The 15260-nt window shown below is 38.9% G+C and overlaps 1 protein-coding gene across 3 annotated transcripts; it reads right to left on the reverse strand.

Annotated features, from left to right (window-relative positions):
* Positions 1–451: 451 nt before the first annotated feature.
* Positions 452–9922, reverse strand: Scap (SREBP cleavage activating protein). Of its 3 annotated transcripts, none has more exons than XM_071714049.1 (13): positions 9576–9922; positions 8419–8600; positions 8104–8337; positions 7667–7847; positions 7322–7467; positions 6152–7244; positions 5801–6071; positions 4655–5721; positions 4411–4570; positions 4095–4278; positions 3875–4014; positions 3546–3757; positions 452–3457 (listed from the first exon to the last, which is right to left on the reverse strand). In XM_071714049.1, the coding sequence occupies exons 2-13, from the start codon at positions 8532–8534 to the stop codon at positions 3278–3280; spliced, it is 3984 nt and encodes a 1327-aa protein (XP_071570150.1). In that variant the 5' UTR covers positions 8535–8600; positions 9576–9922; the 3' UTR covers positions 452–3277. The 3 variants fall into 3 exon arrangements, with proteins under 3 accessions (XP_071570150.1, XP_071570151.1, XP_071570149.1); XM_071714050.1 differs by having other exon boundaries at positions 9567–9922; XM_071714048.1 differs by lacking the exon at positions 9576–9922 and adding an exon at positions 8921–9512.
* Between the last annotated feature and the right edge of the window lie 5338 nt (positions 9923–15260).

Genomic DNA, 15260 nt, shown 5'->3' on the forward strand with positions numbered 1-15260 from the left:
ATTCACATTTGCATATATCTCGCGATCTCGGCATATTATTTTCTTTATATTTAAATATATGAATAATTCATCCGAATATAACGAGACTTCAATCGCTGTCGCAGTCAGACAAAGTAGGACGGCAATTGTTATTACGTTAAAATTACTTGGAAAATTCACATTGCGTCAATCAGACCGTAAAGACACTGAGTGACGTATTATAATACAAAATATAATCATTCAATTAGCGGGTGCAACTAATCAGAAGAGGAAAGTTCACTTTGACAGAAGATCTGAAGAGAGTATAAATTGCGCAATTCTTCATATTATAGCGCGTATACCTTTCCTTTTAACATGCTATTTACACTTGCGCGGTACCGCAAATTGTCGAAAGAATCTCAAATCATTCGGCGATTATTCCGGAAAAGATATGACGAGACATGAATATAAAATAAAATGAAATGAATCCGGCTCTGTATTAAATACGACAATTTTTATTAAGAACAATATATTCTGCTCTGTACTGCGCATACAACTCGACGTCTTGTAATCGCGTTAAATTAATCAAATAAATATAAAATCACACAGATTTAATTAATTAATCGCTAGCGAGCCAACTGTTTCCATTAAAAGTACATTTTGTTACAATACAGGATGTTCAACAAATCGTTAAAAAATTGTGACGATAATGTTTCGATCACGGCATCCTAACCAGCATAAAACATTATAGTCAGACATACTTTTATCACTTTTTCAAAAATTAATGCGATTAATGAAATAAATTAATCGTATATTTTCACTTTCTCTCCGGTTGTGCAACGATTTATCAGATACATAAATCACGCAATGTCTTGTGATGTAGAAAGTTGCTTAAGAAAAATGTATATATGTATATTCATATCGCTATCTTTTTCTTTCTTTGCTGGCTCGACTCGCTAGTATTTTGCATCAAAAATTAAAATATTTATTAATAAGAACAATATATATTCAGTCTAAAACGATTAACTCACGAGAAATGGCATATGAATTAATATAGTCCGACTTATTTTGGAAATAATAATATCACTGCGCATATAATTTACAAATTTTTTAATGTAACGATATTACATAGGACAAGATATTGTAGAAAGTATTTAGCAATAATCGGAATCGAGAGAAATATCATTCTTCACGATATCTTATTAGCATTATTGCCCGACATGCCAATATTCCTGAGTTAATTTATATTATTTACGGTATTCGACTATTTAATAAATTGATTTTCGCTCCATATATCTTAAATACGAATTCATTGCATCTTTCGAAGTCGCCAACAAGTCCGGTCGTTAGCGAAAAAAATAAAGTAACATATAACAAATGAAACAGCTTACAACAGTACACTCTTTCCCAAGACCTATGCCCCTTTATATAACATTATACATTTTTAAAGTTCAGTGTAGCTGCCATGTTAAGTAAAAAGCAAGTAAAGAAGCATACCTTCCTTATATTGTATGTATTGATTTAGATACAACACATTATTACAGTGTGACTGTGTAAATATAGTTCGCATAAAGTAAAAGCACACGTCACTTTGTTCAAAGGGATGACCGCTAGTAAGTTGTTTTTAAGCCTACATAAATTGAAATGTTTTCTGGTACAATAACTATGAATAGACATCTAAACGGTAGAATCAATGGAATCGGCGAAAATGTTCACGAGTAACTATATAATCAATTTACACAGAACAATTCTTTTAATTATATGTCAAAATCAATATCTATTTCAAAAGGTGATTTTAGAGCTCAAAATAAGAGACAAAGTATCATGACTATAAGTAATTTATTTATCGAATAGTTATATATAACATTAAATGAGATATTGACATATAATTAAGAATTATCTTATATACTCAACTCTTTTTATCCATGAAATAAATTAAATTTCAAACCCTAATATATAACCAACATAATATTTAAAAATAACGTCATAGCTACAGTCTTCCCATAAATTTTGAAACAATCTGGATATGCTAAATTTTCTTCAGTTAACCCTTTAATTTCGGGTATATATTCATAAGCGATCCCCGCATCGCAGCATATCTTAAAATCGTAAAATCGCTTATTGACGACATCCGTAGTTAAAGGGTTAAATAATAGTAGTGACAAACGCTACGCCATTAAATAAAAAGACACATATTGCAAAATTCAGACTAAATAGAAAATAAATTTTTAAGTTTGTCTCACTTACTATAGTGTGTAATAAGGAACAAAGTTATTTCTTTTTGTCATATTTATCTACGTTTTTATTTCGCTTCTTTTCTCGATACGAAGATGAAAGTGACGGATACGATAAAGGCACTTTTAAAACCTGATGTACACAACGTCAGTGCATTTTCATCTATACAATAAATTTACATACATAAAAACTCATAAGAGACACTTAGAAATAATTTCAATAAATGAATTTATATACATTGTGACATTATCCGATAATTTTAAAAATTGCAGAGAAATTTTTAAACGAATTTTTTCATAATTCCATAACTAGTATTCATTTGTTAGATGCAAATATTCAAAATCACTTACGGTTTTTTTATTATAGAGATGCAATATTACTTTTGCATCATTACCGTAATTGTTGTTAAACACTTCATGGAATATAACTTACGCTTCTGCATTAGAGAACAACATCGGTTTTACAAATGCATGTATGTTATCACGATGTTACTTACTATAAAAAGATTAAAAACGTTTAAATAAAACATTAAGCGCTTTTATATTACATAACAAAAACTAATAAACGTTCCAAAATGAAGCACAGCCACTATGCATGTTACAAAGTATTAAATAAACGCATGCTAAAATTGTTTCGAGTTGTTCGATGTTGTAGTTGAATTCGGAAATCTAAATCATCTTTAATTAAATTAAATAAAAATCATCTTTAATTAAATTAAATAAAAAGAACTGAATAGAACGTACCGTTGTCTATGTAACTATACAATCTTCATTTCTTCAATCTTTTCAATTGGTGTTTAACGCCATTAATGTCTATGATTCGCGGCATAAAAATCGAAGATGTGGTTATTTATGTATAGGTATAGTGTTTCGTCGGATAAAAAATATATTCCCGTGAAGACGTGTATTATAATATAACATAAACTTACATCGAAAATATACATCACTCTTTAGAATATACACGCGATATATTGTTGTATAAAAATCTAGTTTCCAAGATTCTAGACAGACTAATAACATAAGACACTTCTTCAAATAATGTTAGATTAAAAGAAAAAAAACGCCTATGTACACGCGCAAACAACTTAGTCCAGTTTATCAGAGACCAATGGAAATCTGACTATTCTCAATTGCCGACCGTAGTCGCAAACGACGCTGTCTCTCAACGCCAACATTTGCTTCACGAAAATGCAGCTGTCTTTATGACCCAATCTTACTTCTCGCACTGGCTCGCCCGTTCTTACGTCCCAGACTACTAATGATCCCTGAAACATTAACGGTCAGATCGAGATTTATTTTTGTATATCGATAAGTATTCTCAAGAGAATCAGTTTTATATATATATATATATACCTGATTACTAGTTATGAGGAGATGATGCGTCAACATCACTAATTGTAAGCTATAAGCTACTTTGTGTGCCGGCAAAGTATGTAATAAGTGTCCTTGAAAGCGTTCCCAGACACACAATTTTTCATCTGTTCCGATGCTTATCACATAGGACACTGAACATGTGATAGCGGCTACAGCACCATCGTGAGCTTGAATACTATACATGCATGCTCCTATAAGAATATTACATAAAAGCATTAGATTAGGAGACATAACAATTATAATCAATTACCAAATATATTTGTTGAAATGGATCTCCTAGAGATATCAGGAGGGGGGGGAGGTGTTACCTGTCAAAAGATCCCACACACACAATAATCCATCTTGAGACCCACTACCGGATGTCATGGGACTTATTCTATCAATAAAGAGGCACGATATCGGACCGCTATGTCCGTGAAGCGTATACAGAGGCAGCTGATCTTCTAGCCTAGATAATATAAAAATAGTAAATACATGAACAATTTTTAGAAAAAGCAAACTGGAGTATATTAAACTATATATATGTACCTGTATACTTTCAAAGTATGATCCTGGCTGCCTGTTAATACACGCCCGCCTTCGCTATCTAAAACAGTGATCGCTTGTTGATGCGCTCTATAAGAGCCAATTTTCATGCAGCGCAGGTCTTCCTCTGTTTGCATGGTGTTATTTATATCCATGGGCGAACCAGCGCTTCCCGTTCGCACATGCGCTAAAATAGGAGGTCAATTAAACGTAAATATATTTTAATAAAGAAATAACCTTGTTATTTATATACAATATAACATAGAAATAAATTCATTATCATAATAGATTCATAAGCCATTATCTTGATATTATTTACTTCTTCTGTAAGATGTAAAGCCCCAATCAATCTGCTGGCCTTCGCTGTAACTCTCAAGTTGCAAAAAGTCGACAGCTCCATTCAATTTAGCTGCCACTACTCTGCTACCGATGAGTTTAACTGCGGAGATTCCAAGTCCCGATCCATCATCGAACAGACACTGAGTAAAGAAGAAAAAAAATTATTGAATGAATTAATTAATTTACGTTTAATAATACATTCACTCAGATTATTCGTGTCTCACCTTGAATCTACCGGTCGTACCCTCCCAGAATTCGAGACTGCCATTAGCGCATCCCACTACTATGAGATTTTCCTGATAATCCATGCACCAAATCGCCGATATGATGTGCGACGATTGTATTGTGCGATCGGTATTTATGGAGGACGTGCTGCCAACTAAATTGTTTGACCTTCCGGAAAGAACGCTCATTTGTTCCATGGTTTTAGATTTTTGCATCTCCTCGATCGACTTATTGTGTTCCTCCAATAAGACTTTATATCGGTCCCCAAAGTCGAAGCCTTGATCATAATTCTTTTGCGAAGGTGTATATTTTATGGTTGAGAATTTGATGTTGATCGCCGGTTTCAGATCGGGAAGATCGTAAGCACTGCCTAAGCTTCGACGTAATAGCTTCTGCTTGCTGTCGCTACCGAGCTCATTGATTTGATAATCGTAATCCAACATGGTCCCTATAGACCGTCTTTTATGGTTGTTGTTATTGTTGCTATTAACCCTTCGCATATTGTAAGCGGGAGATAGCTTTCCCTGATACATCGCCGAAGCCGGTGAATAAAATCCCATCGACTGTGCCGCCTCCATTTCCCCCCTGGAAGGTGGCGAGCCGCTTTCGTAATCCGACATCAACTCATCGGCATCCGGCGACGTTTGACTCAACGTTTTCTGCGGACCGCTGAAGAATTGTCGTCTATCGATATGCGCCATTTGCTCGCCGGACGTCGAATCCCATATCCTGATGTGTCCCGCTAAACACGTGCTAGCCACGGTGTTACCGTCCGTCGCGATACATTCCACTTCCTGAGTATGACCTTCCAAAACCAGCGGTACCGCCTCCAGCACTAACTGAGTTACGGAGTCGTGCGTCTTTTCTTGCTGGTGCCAGCTGGTTCGCCACTCCGCATAATTTCTCGTGCAGATACAGCGATACAGTACGACCATCGTATAAGCGACCACGATCACGCTAATAAGACACAGCAGAGCCGCCAGAAATATCTCCATCGGACTCGACGGTACAAAAGGCGCATCCGTATTAAATACGCGCCCTTCCGATCTCGACGGCACCTCCATATCTAAAAAATAAAAGGAAGCGTAAAAAGGTTGAAAATTCAATAACCAACTTTTCGTAACGTTCAATTGAAAGAGCCAAACCTGAAAAATCTAGAGGATCGAGCGCGGCGGTAGCGAGACTCTGCCACTGGAAGTGTTGAACGTCATTTGGGTTACTAATTTGTTTTGCTAATTGCGGGCTCACTGCGTGCGATAACTTTATCGTCGGTAATATAGTCACTCGACCACCGGCAATCGACACATTGTACATTGAGAGAATCGAAGACCAGTGATATAATGATAAGCTATTCCAAGGCGGGAAATCCGTAGGTCTTAACTTGTTTAATTCCTCTGTTGCGTTATTAGTTAGACCCTAAAAAGATATATATTTTTTAAATATATGGGCTATAAAAAAAATACGAGAACGTTTTGTCCATCGGAAATGAAAGTCACCTGTTCATTTAAATTAACCGGGGCTATGGTTGCGGGCGATATGGACATAGGTGTTGCCGTATTTAGCTCGACATAGTTTAATGACTGAGGCTTGTCCACCGTATATCCGTCAATGTCAGTTTCTGGCTTCAGCGTCTCGCTAAGGTGTATTATGTGCTCGATGATACCAGAATCGTTAATGGTCATGCTGATCCACACGACCATCCCTACCATAAATGCGCGCTGGAAAATTCGCGTCCGCGCCCAGAAATGCACCAGTCTTAAACGCTTGGGGATTTTTGCCAGGGTGTGAGTATTCTGCGTATTCGGAGCGATAACGTTCGTCGGGCCGGTAGACAGACCGTTCAATCTCGGATGAGACTTGGAGCGGAATATATGAGGCTTCCTGTTGGTAATGGTGGTGGTAAACTGTTGTCTGCGCGATGTCTGAATGTGCGACAGGTGAAACTTGGAATTCTCGTTGGACAGCTCCGTTCGTCTGATGTCGATCGCCAGGATCGTCGAGAAGAATACCATTTGCAGGAAAAAGTCATTCAGTAGTCCAACAATGGCAAATATGCAAAATTCCTGGATAGCAGGGACGAAAGTGAATAGCCCGATAGTCAGGATCGTCACTTCCGTGAGTAGATTCTTCGTAATGGACCATCCCTCCTTGGATAAGGCCTGAGCGACGCGTATTTTCACGTCCAATTGGGCGGGCGTGCTGACGACACTCTTAGTCAGCACCTGAACGTTTTCGAGGCCGAAGATAATCACCAAGTACGGAAACACCTCCTTGGCACTCATGTTCAGTGTTAGACCGAAGAAGAAACACTCACCCACGGTCATTGACAGCGAGCCCATCACCGTCACGCTGGCACTGAATGCAATGCCAATTTTAGACTTTACCAGTTCTATCTTCCGCACTTGGAAGTACTCGTAGAAAAATAAGGCTAGGGAAGTCATCATCAGCGGGAAGAATTCACTGTAATTGAATTCACCGGGATAGAAGATATTCAATATTTCACTGCGCGCATCAACGTCCGTGCTATTGTCGGCGTTTTGATGCAGAGGATAATAGGTTCTCAGTCGGTGCTGCAATCCTTTTATGAATCTATAAGTAAATAATATGTACGTTAATAAGTATAATCACAATAATGAATTAAAAAATAATGAATTGTATGAACTCACTCCTGATCGTATTTCTTCAAATAAATGGTTACGGCATATTGGAGGATTCTCTGACGAACTCGAGCAGGATACCGTTTCACTCCTGTTTCCTTTAAATTCATTCCAAACATCACTTCCGCGAGACTTATTTTTCCCCTCTGAAAATTCTGTAATAATAAAGATAAAAAGAAATTAACCATTTTTTTTTCGTCTCACACTAAAGATAAGACTAACCTAACATGCCAAAATGAAAAGAATGCTTTATTTGTTTCGTTACAATAAAAAATAATGTGTCATTATCTATGGGACTACTTCATACAGAACAATTGCACATACAGTTTCGTAATATCATAATTGTGTATTTACCTGATACGAAAATATTGTATTAATGAGGTTTGTGTCTTGAGCGAATAACTCTATACTTTGTTGCCAGAGATTTGCGGGCGACAGAACAAGACAGTTGTACTCCGGCAAAACCTCGGCCTTCTTGCCGTTTCTTTTCTTCACCGCTTCAATGTGCAGGCACACCTGGCCAAGTGTTTTCAATCTAAAAATCAGATCACATCATTATTCTAAAGAAAAGGTGCCTTCCAAAATGATCAAAATACCAATTCTTTTTCTTTTAATGACAAGTATACTGTTTTCTGTATATCTTGCGCTACATAAAATAATTTTTGAATGTATCTAAACGTCTTAAAAGAAAAGTTGGACATATAAGACTCTCCTTAGAAGCAAATAGCTTAATTAATATCTTATTTGCTGTCGTGTATGAGTTATCGACACCAATTGGATGGAGCACTCACGTCTCTGGATGCTGATAGTTCCGTATGATCTCCAAGAGATTGAACACTTCGTAGAGGGGTCCCCTGAAGGCGTCCATCAGTGTCAGGTCCTCGTTCCACGGCATCACTCCGATTCTCAGCACCACTTGTTGAACGTAGAGTACCGAGGTCTCCGTGCCGTTCGCCGGTAGGACAGTGTTGTTGATCAGGGTCTTCGGGGCATTGCCCGGCATAGGTAGATTGACAAGCGGGTAGCTGCAACAATCGGACAAATCAGCTCTCACTGTGGATCTGCTCAAGGCACCGGGTATCGGGATGAAAAGGGGATAAACTCACCAGCATAGCAAGAGAACCGATATCGCGAGCGAGAGTACGGCGATGGGATGGGAGGAGCAGAATAGGCCGTGGGCATAGTAGACCCCGGCCACCCTGTCCGGCAGACTGCGAGACATTTCACCTAGGTGCGCCGTCCGTGCGACATCCCCCGATTGCAGGCCGCCGTGCCGCCCCTAACTGACCTGGCAACATCCAACACAAGCCGCTCTAGTATCGACACGGTAGCCGTGACACATGATACGCGCCGCGGCGCGGAGAGAGATAGGTTAGAGGGAACAAAAAGGCGCCGCGCTGTTTTTCTCATCGATTATCGCCGTCGTTACGCAACCGAGGAGTGCGTGTGCGTCGTACGTCCAGATATTTAATTCGCGGCGCCGTTTTGAACGGCGCGATAACGGAATTCTCCGCGAGCGAGCGAGCGAGCGAGGGGCGTTCTCCAAATTCGCGCGGCGCCAGTTCACGTCTCGCTTGGTCTCGCTACGCAGCACGGCTCTCGACTTACGGTATCCCCTAACCATCCCGCATCATCGTCCACGTTCCCGCGCGATGCGACGCTCCAGTCCAGGAAGGCTTAAAGTATCGATCGTTTCCTGCGGGACACGATCTCGCGACGTCCTCGACGACGACCGACGGTGCGCAGTTTGGTTCCCTCTTTTCGGTCTCGCGCTTCGCCGCGCGCGCGGAGGCGGACGAGCACTGGAGTCGGGACGACGAGGAGCGACAGCGACGAGCGATAAAAATATAATTTACGCGCGATAAAATCCCGGCGGGGAGGCAAACAAAAAATAATAACTACGCCGCGCCGCGCGTGCACGGGGTACCGCGTCGGAGGTTATGTTCGGCGCGCTCGTTTTTGCGGCGCATTAAAGACCGCGTTAAAAACCCGCGGCGACGGTGGCGGCGGTGGCGGGGGAGAGGTGGAGGACGCGCCGCTACTTGGGGATCGATTCCGCGGCGCGCTCGTACGAATCGCTGCGCCCGCACGTGCGTCGCGGGCCGCGCGTCACCGCTCGCGTAAACTCGCTCCGACTCGCTCGGGCGTGCGAGCGGGCGAGAGAGCGGAACAAAAATCCCGGCGAGCAGAGGGACGCCGCCGAGGGACGATGACGATGTTGATGATTAGTATTCCGCTTCTTCGTTCCGCTTACAATGCTTACATTCCTCGCGCGCGCGATAAGCTGGCAAATATCTCCGCGGACGACCCTCCCCCCTCCTCCCCCCAGGGGGTCCTCGAGTCGATCCGGAGTGCACTGGCCGACGGCGAGGCCGGGTCCCGCCCGGTTGATTTATTTTTGAATCGAGGAGAGCCCAACCCGGGCCGAGCCCCCGGCGCGTGGCCAATCGCCAGGTGCGTCGCCGAACGCACACGTGGCCGACCGAGAAGGGATGGAAGGGAAAAGAGAGCGAAACGGGCTCGGTGACGACGGTGACGGCGACGGGCGCGCGAAGAGAGAATCCAGAGAAGGTTTATCCGTTTTGTCCGCTCGCGCGGACGAGGTCCGTCGCGTAACTGGCCTGACTGGCCACGCGCCCGGAGTGTGCGACGTGTGCACGCTCGCCGAGTCGCGCAGTTAACTAATCCGTGATTCGATCGCATGCATAATCGAAGGCCTCCCGCGGTAATGTGCCTCGCGGGAAAAAAAAGGTTTGCCGGCGTCTGCATAATGCAGAGGCGCAGAAACGATTGTTCGAGAATCCGGGAGAGATTGACGGGATGGATGGGGAAAGAGGAAAAGGAGAATCTCGTCCTCGGGAGATTGGACGAAAATTTAAAAAAAAATGTCCGAACAGAATCAAAAAGAATTGTCACGGGAATTCAGGAAGTATGATAAAATTCTTGCACGAGTTTCTCGATGAAAATCAGGGTTTCCTGTTGGAGAAGCATTAGGGGGACTTAAATTATGAAAAGCTTTTGTGATGGTTAACAACGATAATTCAACAATTGAGGGATAAATTATATTTGAATTAAAAAAAGAATTCTTACGGGAATTCAGAAAGAAAATGATAAAACTCTTGTGTAGTTTCTTGATGAAAATCAGAATTTATTGCTGGAGAACGGAAGCGTTAGGGCACACTTAAATAATGAAAAGCTTTTGTGATAAGTTGATAACAATAATTTAACAATTGAGAGATAAACGATATTTAAATTACACGAGCGCTTTTCGACATAGGCTTCTAACAATTGCAAAGTCGGAATGACCGCTTTCTGTTTAGAATTGTTAAAATCCATTCTTTTCTGCCGCTATCTATTCATGAGGCTTCATCGCATGCATATAGCTAACAGCTTGAATGCTACGAATAAAGCTTAATTTTTCGAGTAGGGCGGCTATAGGAGCCTCGCAAATAGATTTTATGTTGCAAAAAGCTCATGAGCGGAACGGAGGAACTTCGCAAATAGATTTCAAGCTTCAAAAAGCTCATCAGTTAAATATCGAAGTTGATATTTAACGAGAAAAAACATCTCGAGTATCATAATTGAAAATGTCATGTTAAATACTCGTGATGCATTATTTATATTACGTTCCTTTGTGAGTTGTATGTAAATTTTACTTCCCCTTTTTTTAAAATTATCTCTTCCCGTTCACTTTAACTTCTACTGTAGATAGTGTAGATTATAAAAACAAATTTCTCTCGAAATCGAGATTTTTCAATGCCGTGGTATTAATGGGAGATCATGCCTTCTTCCTTTCTAGTTTTTTTTTGCCGCATTTCAATTAATCATATATAACACGCGTGGCGGTCAAGAAGAAAACGCGAGGTCACTTTAACACCGCGCGTCGTTAATAAATTCGGTTCGTTCCGTATATATCTTCTCGTTCGATTGACTTTAGTCGAGCTCCGCTTCGTGCGGTCGCAAGCCGGCCCTGCCGACCGTCCCGTGTGCGCCTATTATCCCGCGATTGACATGTCTAATTGCATCAATTGCGTAATAAATGGAAATTAGGCTGTTGCAAATGGTCAGTATCGTTCAGGGGTCAATCGTCTGCAAACGTGCGGGCTTGCGTCGACGAAGACGTGAGACGCGGCTCTCTGCGAGCAAATCGTGGGAGTTTTGGAAATAGTTCACATTACTCGCGTTAATATACGTCTCGTAATTGATATTAACGTAAACTCGGCGTCATTACTAATTGATAAGGTAACGTGATATTGTCCCATTTCCTTTTTCTCCGTTCAGCGCGTGCTTTCAATTTTCCGAATTCTATTCCTCTTTCCCTTTTTCATTGTCCAACTTTTGCGCCTTTTATTTTTCACCATTAATGGCCATATGCGAACAATGGGCGAATACGTTTTATGCAGATATGTAAGGAGCATTTCTTTTTTATGGTTTTTAAGATCTCTTAGAAGATTTCGGAATATTAGTATATACTCATTTCCTTCTCTCGTTTCCGCTCCACAGTTCCTCTTTTTTTTTTCATTGGTGCTCTTATCTTAAGTGCGTTTAAAAAAAGAATGTTTGCATAGTAATAAATGCATAGCAAAGCGCATTTATTTATTTATTTACGACCCATATAGTATCCACAAAACTATTTGAAATTAAAATCGGATAACATACATAACATACATGCTCACTTGTTTAAAAAAAAAAGTCGTTTGTAAGTTTATCAAAATCTATTCGTATATTGTATATCAATAAAATGTTATAAATACTCTGTTATAAATTAAATAATTATTATATAAAATTGCTATATGTTAGTGAATGTAATAATATAATTGTAATTTATATAATTATAATTTTATACAAAATTATATTTATACAAAAGTTACAGAAGTTAATACATGCGCATATTGATCGATGTACATCGTGGTGTAAAAAAGAGCGAGTGATTCTTAACGAGTGATAAAATCAATTGTAATGATCGTAATGATTTTCTTGTAGAAAAATTTCGTCAGATTCACTCATGTGGTTGATCTGGCTAGTATATGCCTTATCAAGTTATTTATTTAAAAAATACTGCTTTTTCGACTTGTTTAAGTAAATAATCCTCCTCTTTTCGGTTGGACGACGAAGCGTGCTTCACTTTGTACACACTTCATGTGTTCATTTTTATAAAAGCACGAGTAATTGTGCAAAAAAAAAAAGGATTTTAATTTCTTCCACTCGTCAATACTATATTCAGTGATTTTACATAATCGACGACGACAACTTTGATAGAAATTATGACGAATTGATTCATCCGATTAAGTGATTACACAATATTTCTGCAACATCTCCCAGAAAATATTATGACATCTTAAAGTCGTATAAGAGATATCTTAAAAGTTTGAGTAAACAATAAACAGTTTTATAGACTGTGTCACAATCAGATTGGCCGTGACATATAAATTCTAACTGATAAATAATCGCGATCGGTAATATAAATATAAGGATCATCCAAATAAAACAGATTAGCTGTTTGAGTGAAGTGTAATTTAAGACAGCATAAGAATATATCTATACATAAATAAATATACGTATCACATATCACTGTTGCTAATAGTGCTATATATAGGCACCCCTAACATTTAGACAGATGTCTCATCTCCAGTAACGTCACTTTTCACGAATTCACGTCGAAGTGACACGAGTCTGCTTCATTTGAACGACTCTTATAGCTATAATTGTTCCAAAAAATATTTTATAAAAGATAATTCAGATGTTCTTTTAGATTTAGAAGGTCTTGAAAATGTTTCTTAAGACATTGGTTGACAAATTTTTGAAAAAGAACATTTAGACATGCTCTACTTTTATATCTATACTCGATTTCCGGTGATAAGTTTATCTGGCCTTTAAATCGAGTCAGACATTCATAACGCAGATATGTGCAAGAAGTATACATCATCCGTCTATATAATTAACATAATTAGCATAAAATAGCCCGTGCATGCGCTAGGCGATGACGCGCTAAAGAAATAATTGAAAAACAACGTTAAGCGTCATAGATCTGATTTACACCGAGCCTTTGATACGCGTACCAAGTACTATATTCGGACTAAATCCATTGGTACGATCGGTGTAAACTAAGGGATTTAGTCCGAATACGGTAGTTGATTACGCGTACTAAATGGTCGGTGTAAACCTGTAAACTAAGCCTGTATTCGCATGTTTGTTGCGGTAACAAAGAATACTATCGAGCGAGATTTACAAGGCCTTGACCATTGAATTTTTACGTGCAGCGACTGTGTCGCTGTACAGCTATATCCGCAAATATTGACCTTTTCCGATCAACGGCAGAGTATCCATTAACACTTTCTTATCAGCATTATGTAATGAAATTTCTTATTGAATAGATGACATAGTGTCTTCAGCATTCGAAATGAATGAAAATGAATAAAAAAATTAATACAAACTGATAATGTTTTAAGTGAACTCAGGAAAATGTCGATAATTTTCATATTTTTTAAATATAGATATTATAAAATATGCATAAAATGTATATAAATGTAAATAAAAGATGCATTACCGACAAATGGTTCATTTTCAGATAGTAGTTATCGAACAGTTATTGAAGTAATTATTGAAGATAATAGCGCGCATCGAGATATACGTGTGTATTAGTTTCTCTGACGATTGCCATTGGGTGCACATGTTGCCATCGTTCGGGCGTTCCATACAGAATGTGTCAGCAAATTTATATGTATAGTGATAATAAACCGTTATCCTTTATTAAAATGACTTTTTAAACTTGAGGCAGTGATTTAATTAGACATTTATTTAATATTGTCAAGTAACTTTGATTTTTAATTATACGCCTCAACGGCGAGACAGGTTAATAATTAAATTTTGTTCTGAATTTAATTTTACGCGCATTCTACATTAACTGACAATGAGTTCTAATACGAGATATTTTTACCACGATACTTGATATTCAATAATTTAAAACTGTGAAAAAGGTTTCGTCCAATTTAACATGAAAAAGTAATTTCAATTCTTTTTTTCCCTCTTTTAATAGAAACCCTCCTTTCGAAAGAGTTAAATCATAAATTATATTTACTCGATGCAGTATGCAAATTACATTCAACTTCCGATAATTAATTACATCCGTATAGCATGGTCGTATTGTACATTATGCTAAATAATTGTTACACGAGGTTATAGCGCTGTGTTATAACGTTACGTTTATCACTGAAGTCCTCGTGGGAGCTCGTCGGCGGTTTTCATTATAACGGTAAACCGGTAAAATTTTATGCTACGAGCAGAAGCCTCGTCCTTAGATAACGAGGACGATATCCGCGGCTCGAGGTACAGGTTCTTAGGCAATATTGGCAAAATGGGGCTTATAATAAAATCGCTTCGATAAATATTAATGATATCGATAGCGTTGCGCCAGCTACCGTTAGTTAGTCGAGCTCGATGGCTTCTCTCGTCCGCTGCGCGCGGATGAAATCGATATTCGAGGTCCTGAGTTAGCTCGGGAACCTGGATTTAATCCTTCATTGCGTAGAGAGTTTCTCAAGAATCTAATAAATTTTGCGCGTTTTTGTGAAATAATATCGAAAAAATATCCGATCATTTCTTTCTTATTTAAGCGCGACACATGGTTTTGCTCGATAAATCTATCGCACACCCCAGATATTTCATATACGATAAATTTTCGATCCGATATAAAACTTTAGTTCTATATGTATATTTTAGTAAAAATAACATATATGTTATTTTTTCTATGCAATTCCATATTTTCGCATTTTGATAACGTTGATTAAATCGACGGTTATTCGAGGGTCGGTTAAAATATAACAATTTTAGTGGAGTAGTCTGCAGAAATAGAAAAACCTATTTAGTTCATTACGTTATTGGTTTTCTTTCAATCAATTCTGTGCCTGTATCTAATTACATTCTGCCAAAAATATTTGTTTCAGTTTTT

Source organism: Temnothorax nylanderi, unplaced genomic scaffold (assembly GCF_030848795.1).
Source record: "Temnothorax nylanderi isolate EJ_2023f unplaced genomic scaffold, tnyl_v1.0 TNYL_tig0133_pilon, whole genome shotgun sequence".
NCBI lineage: Eukaryota > Metazoa > Arthropoda > Insecta > Hymenoptera > Formicidae > Temnothorax > Temnothorax nylanderi.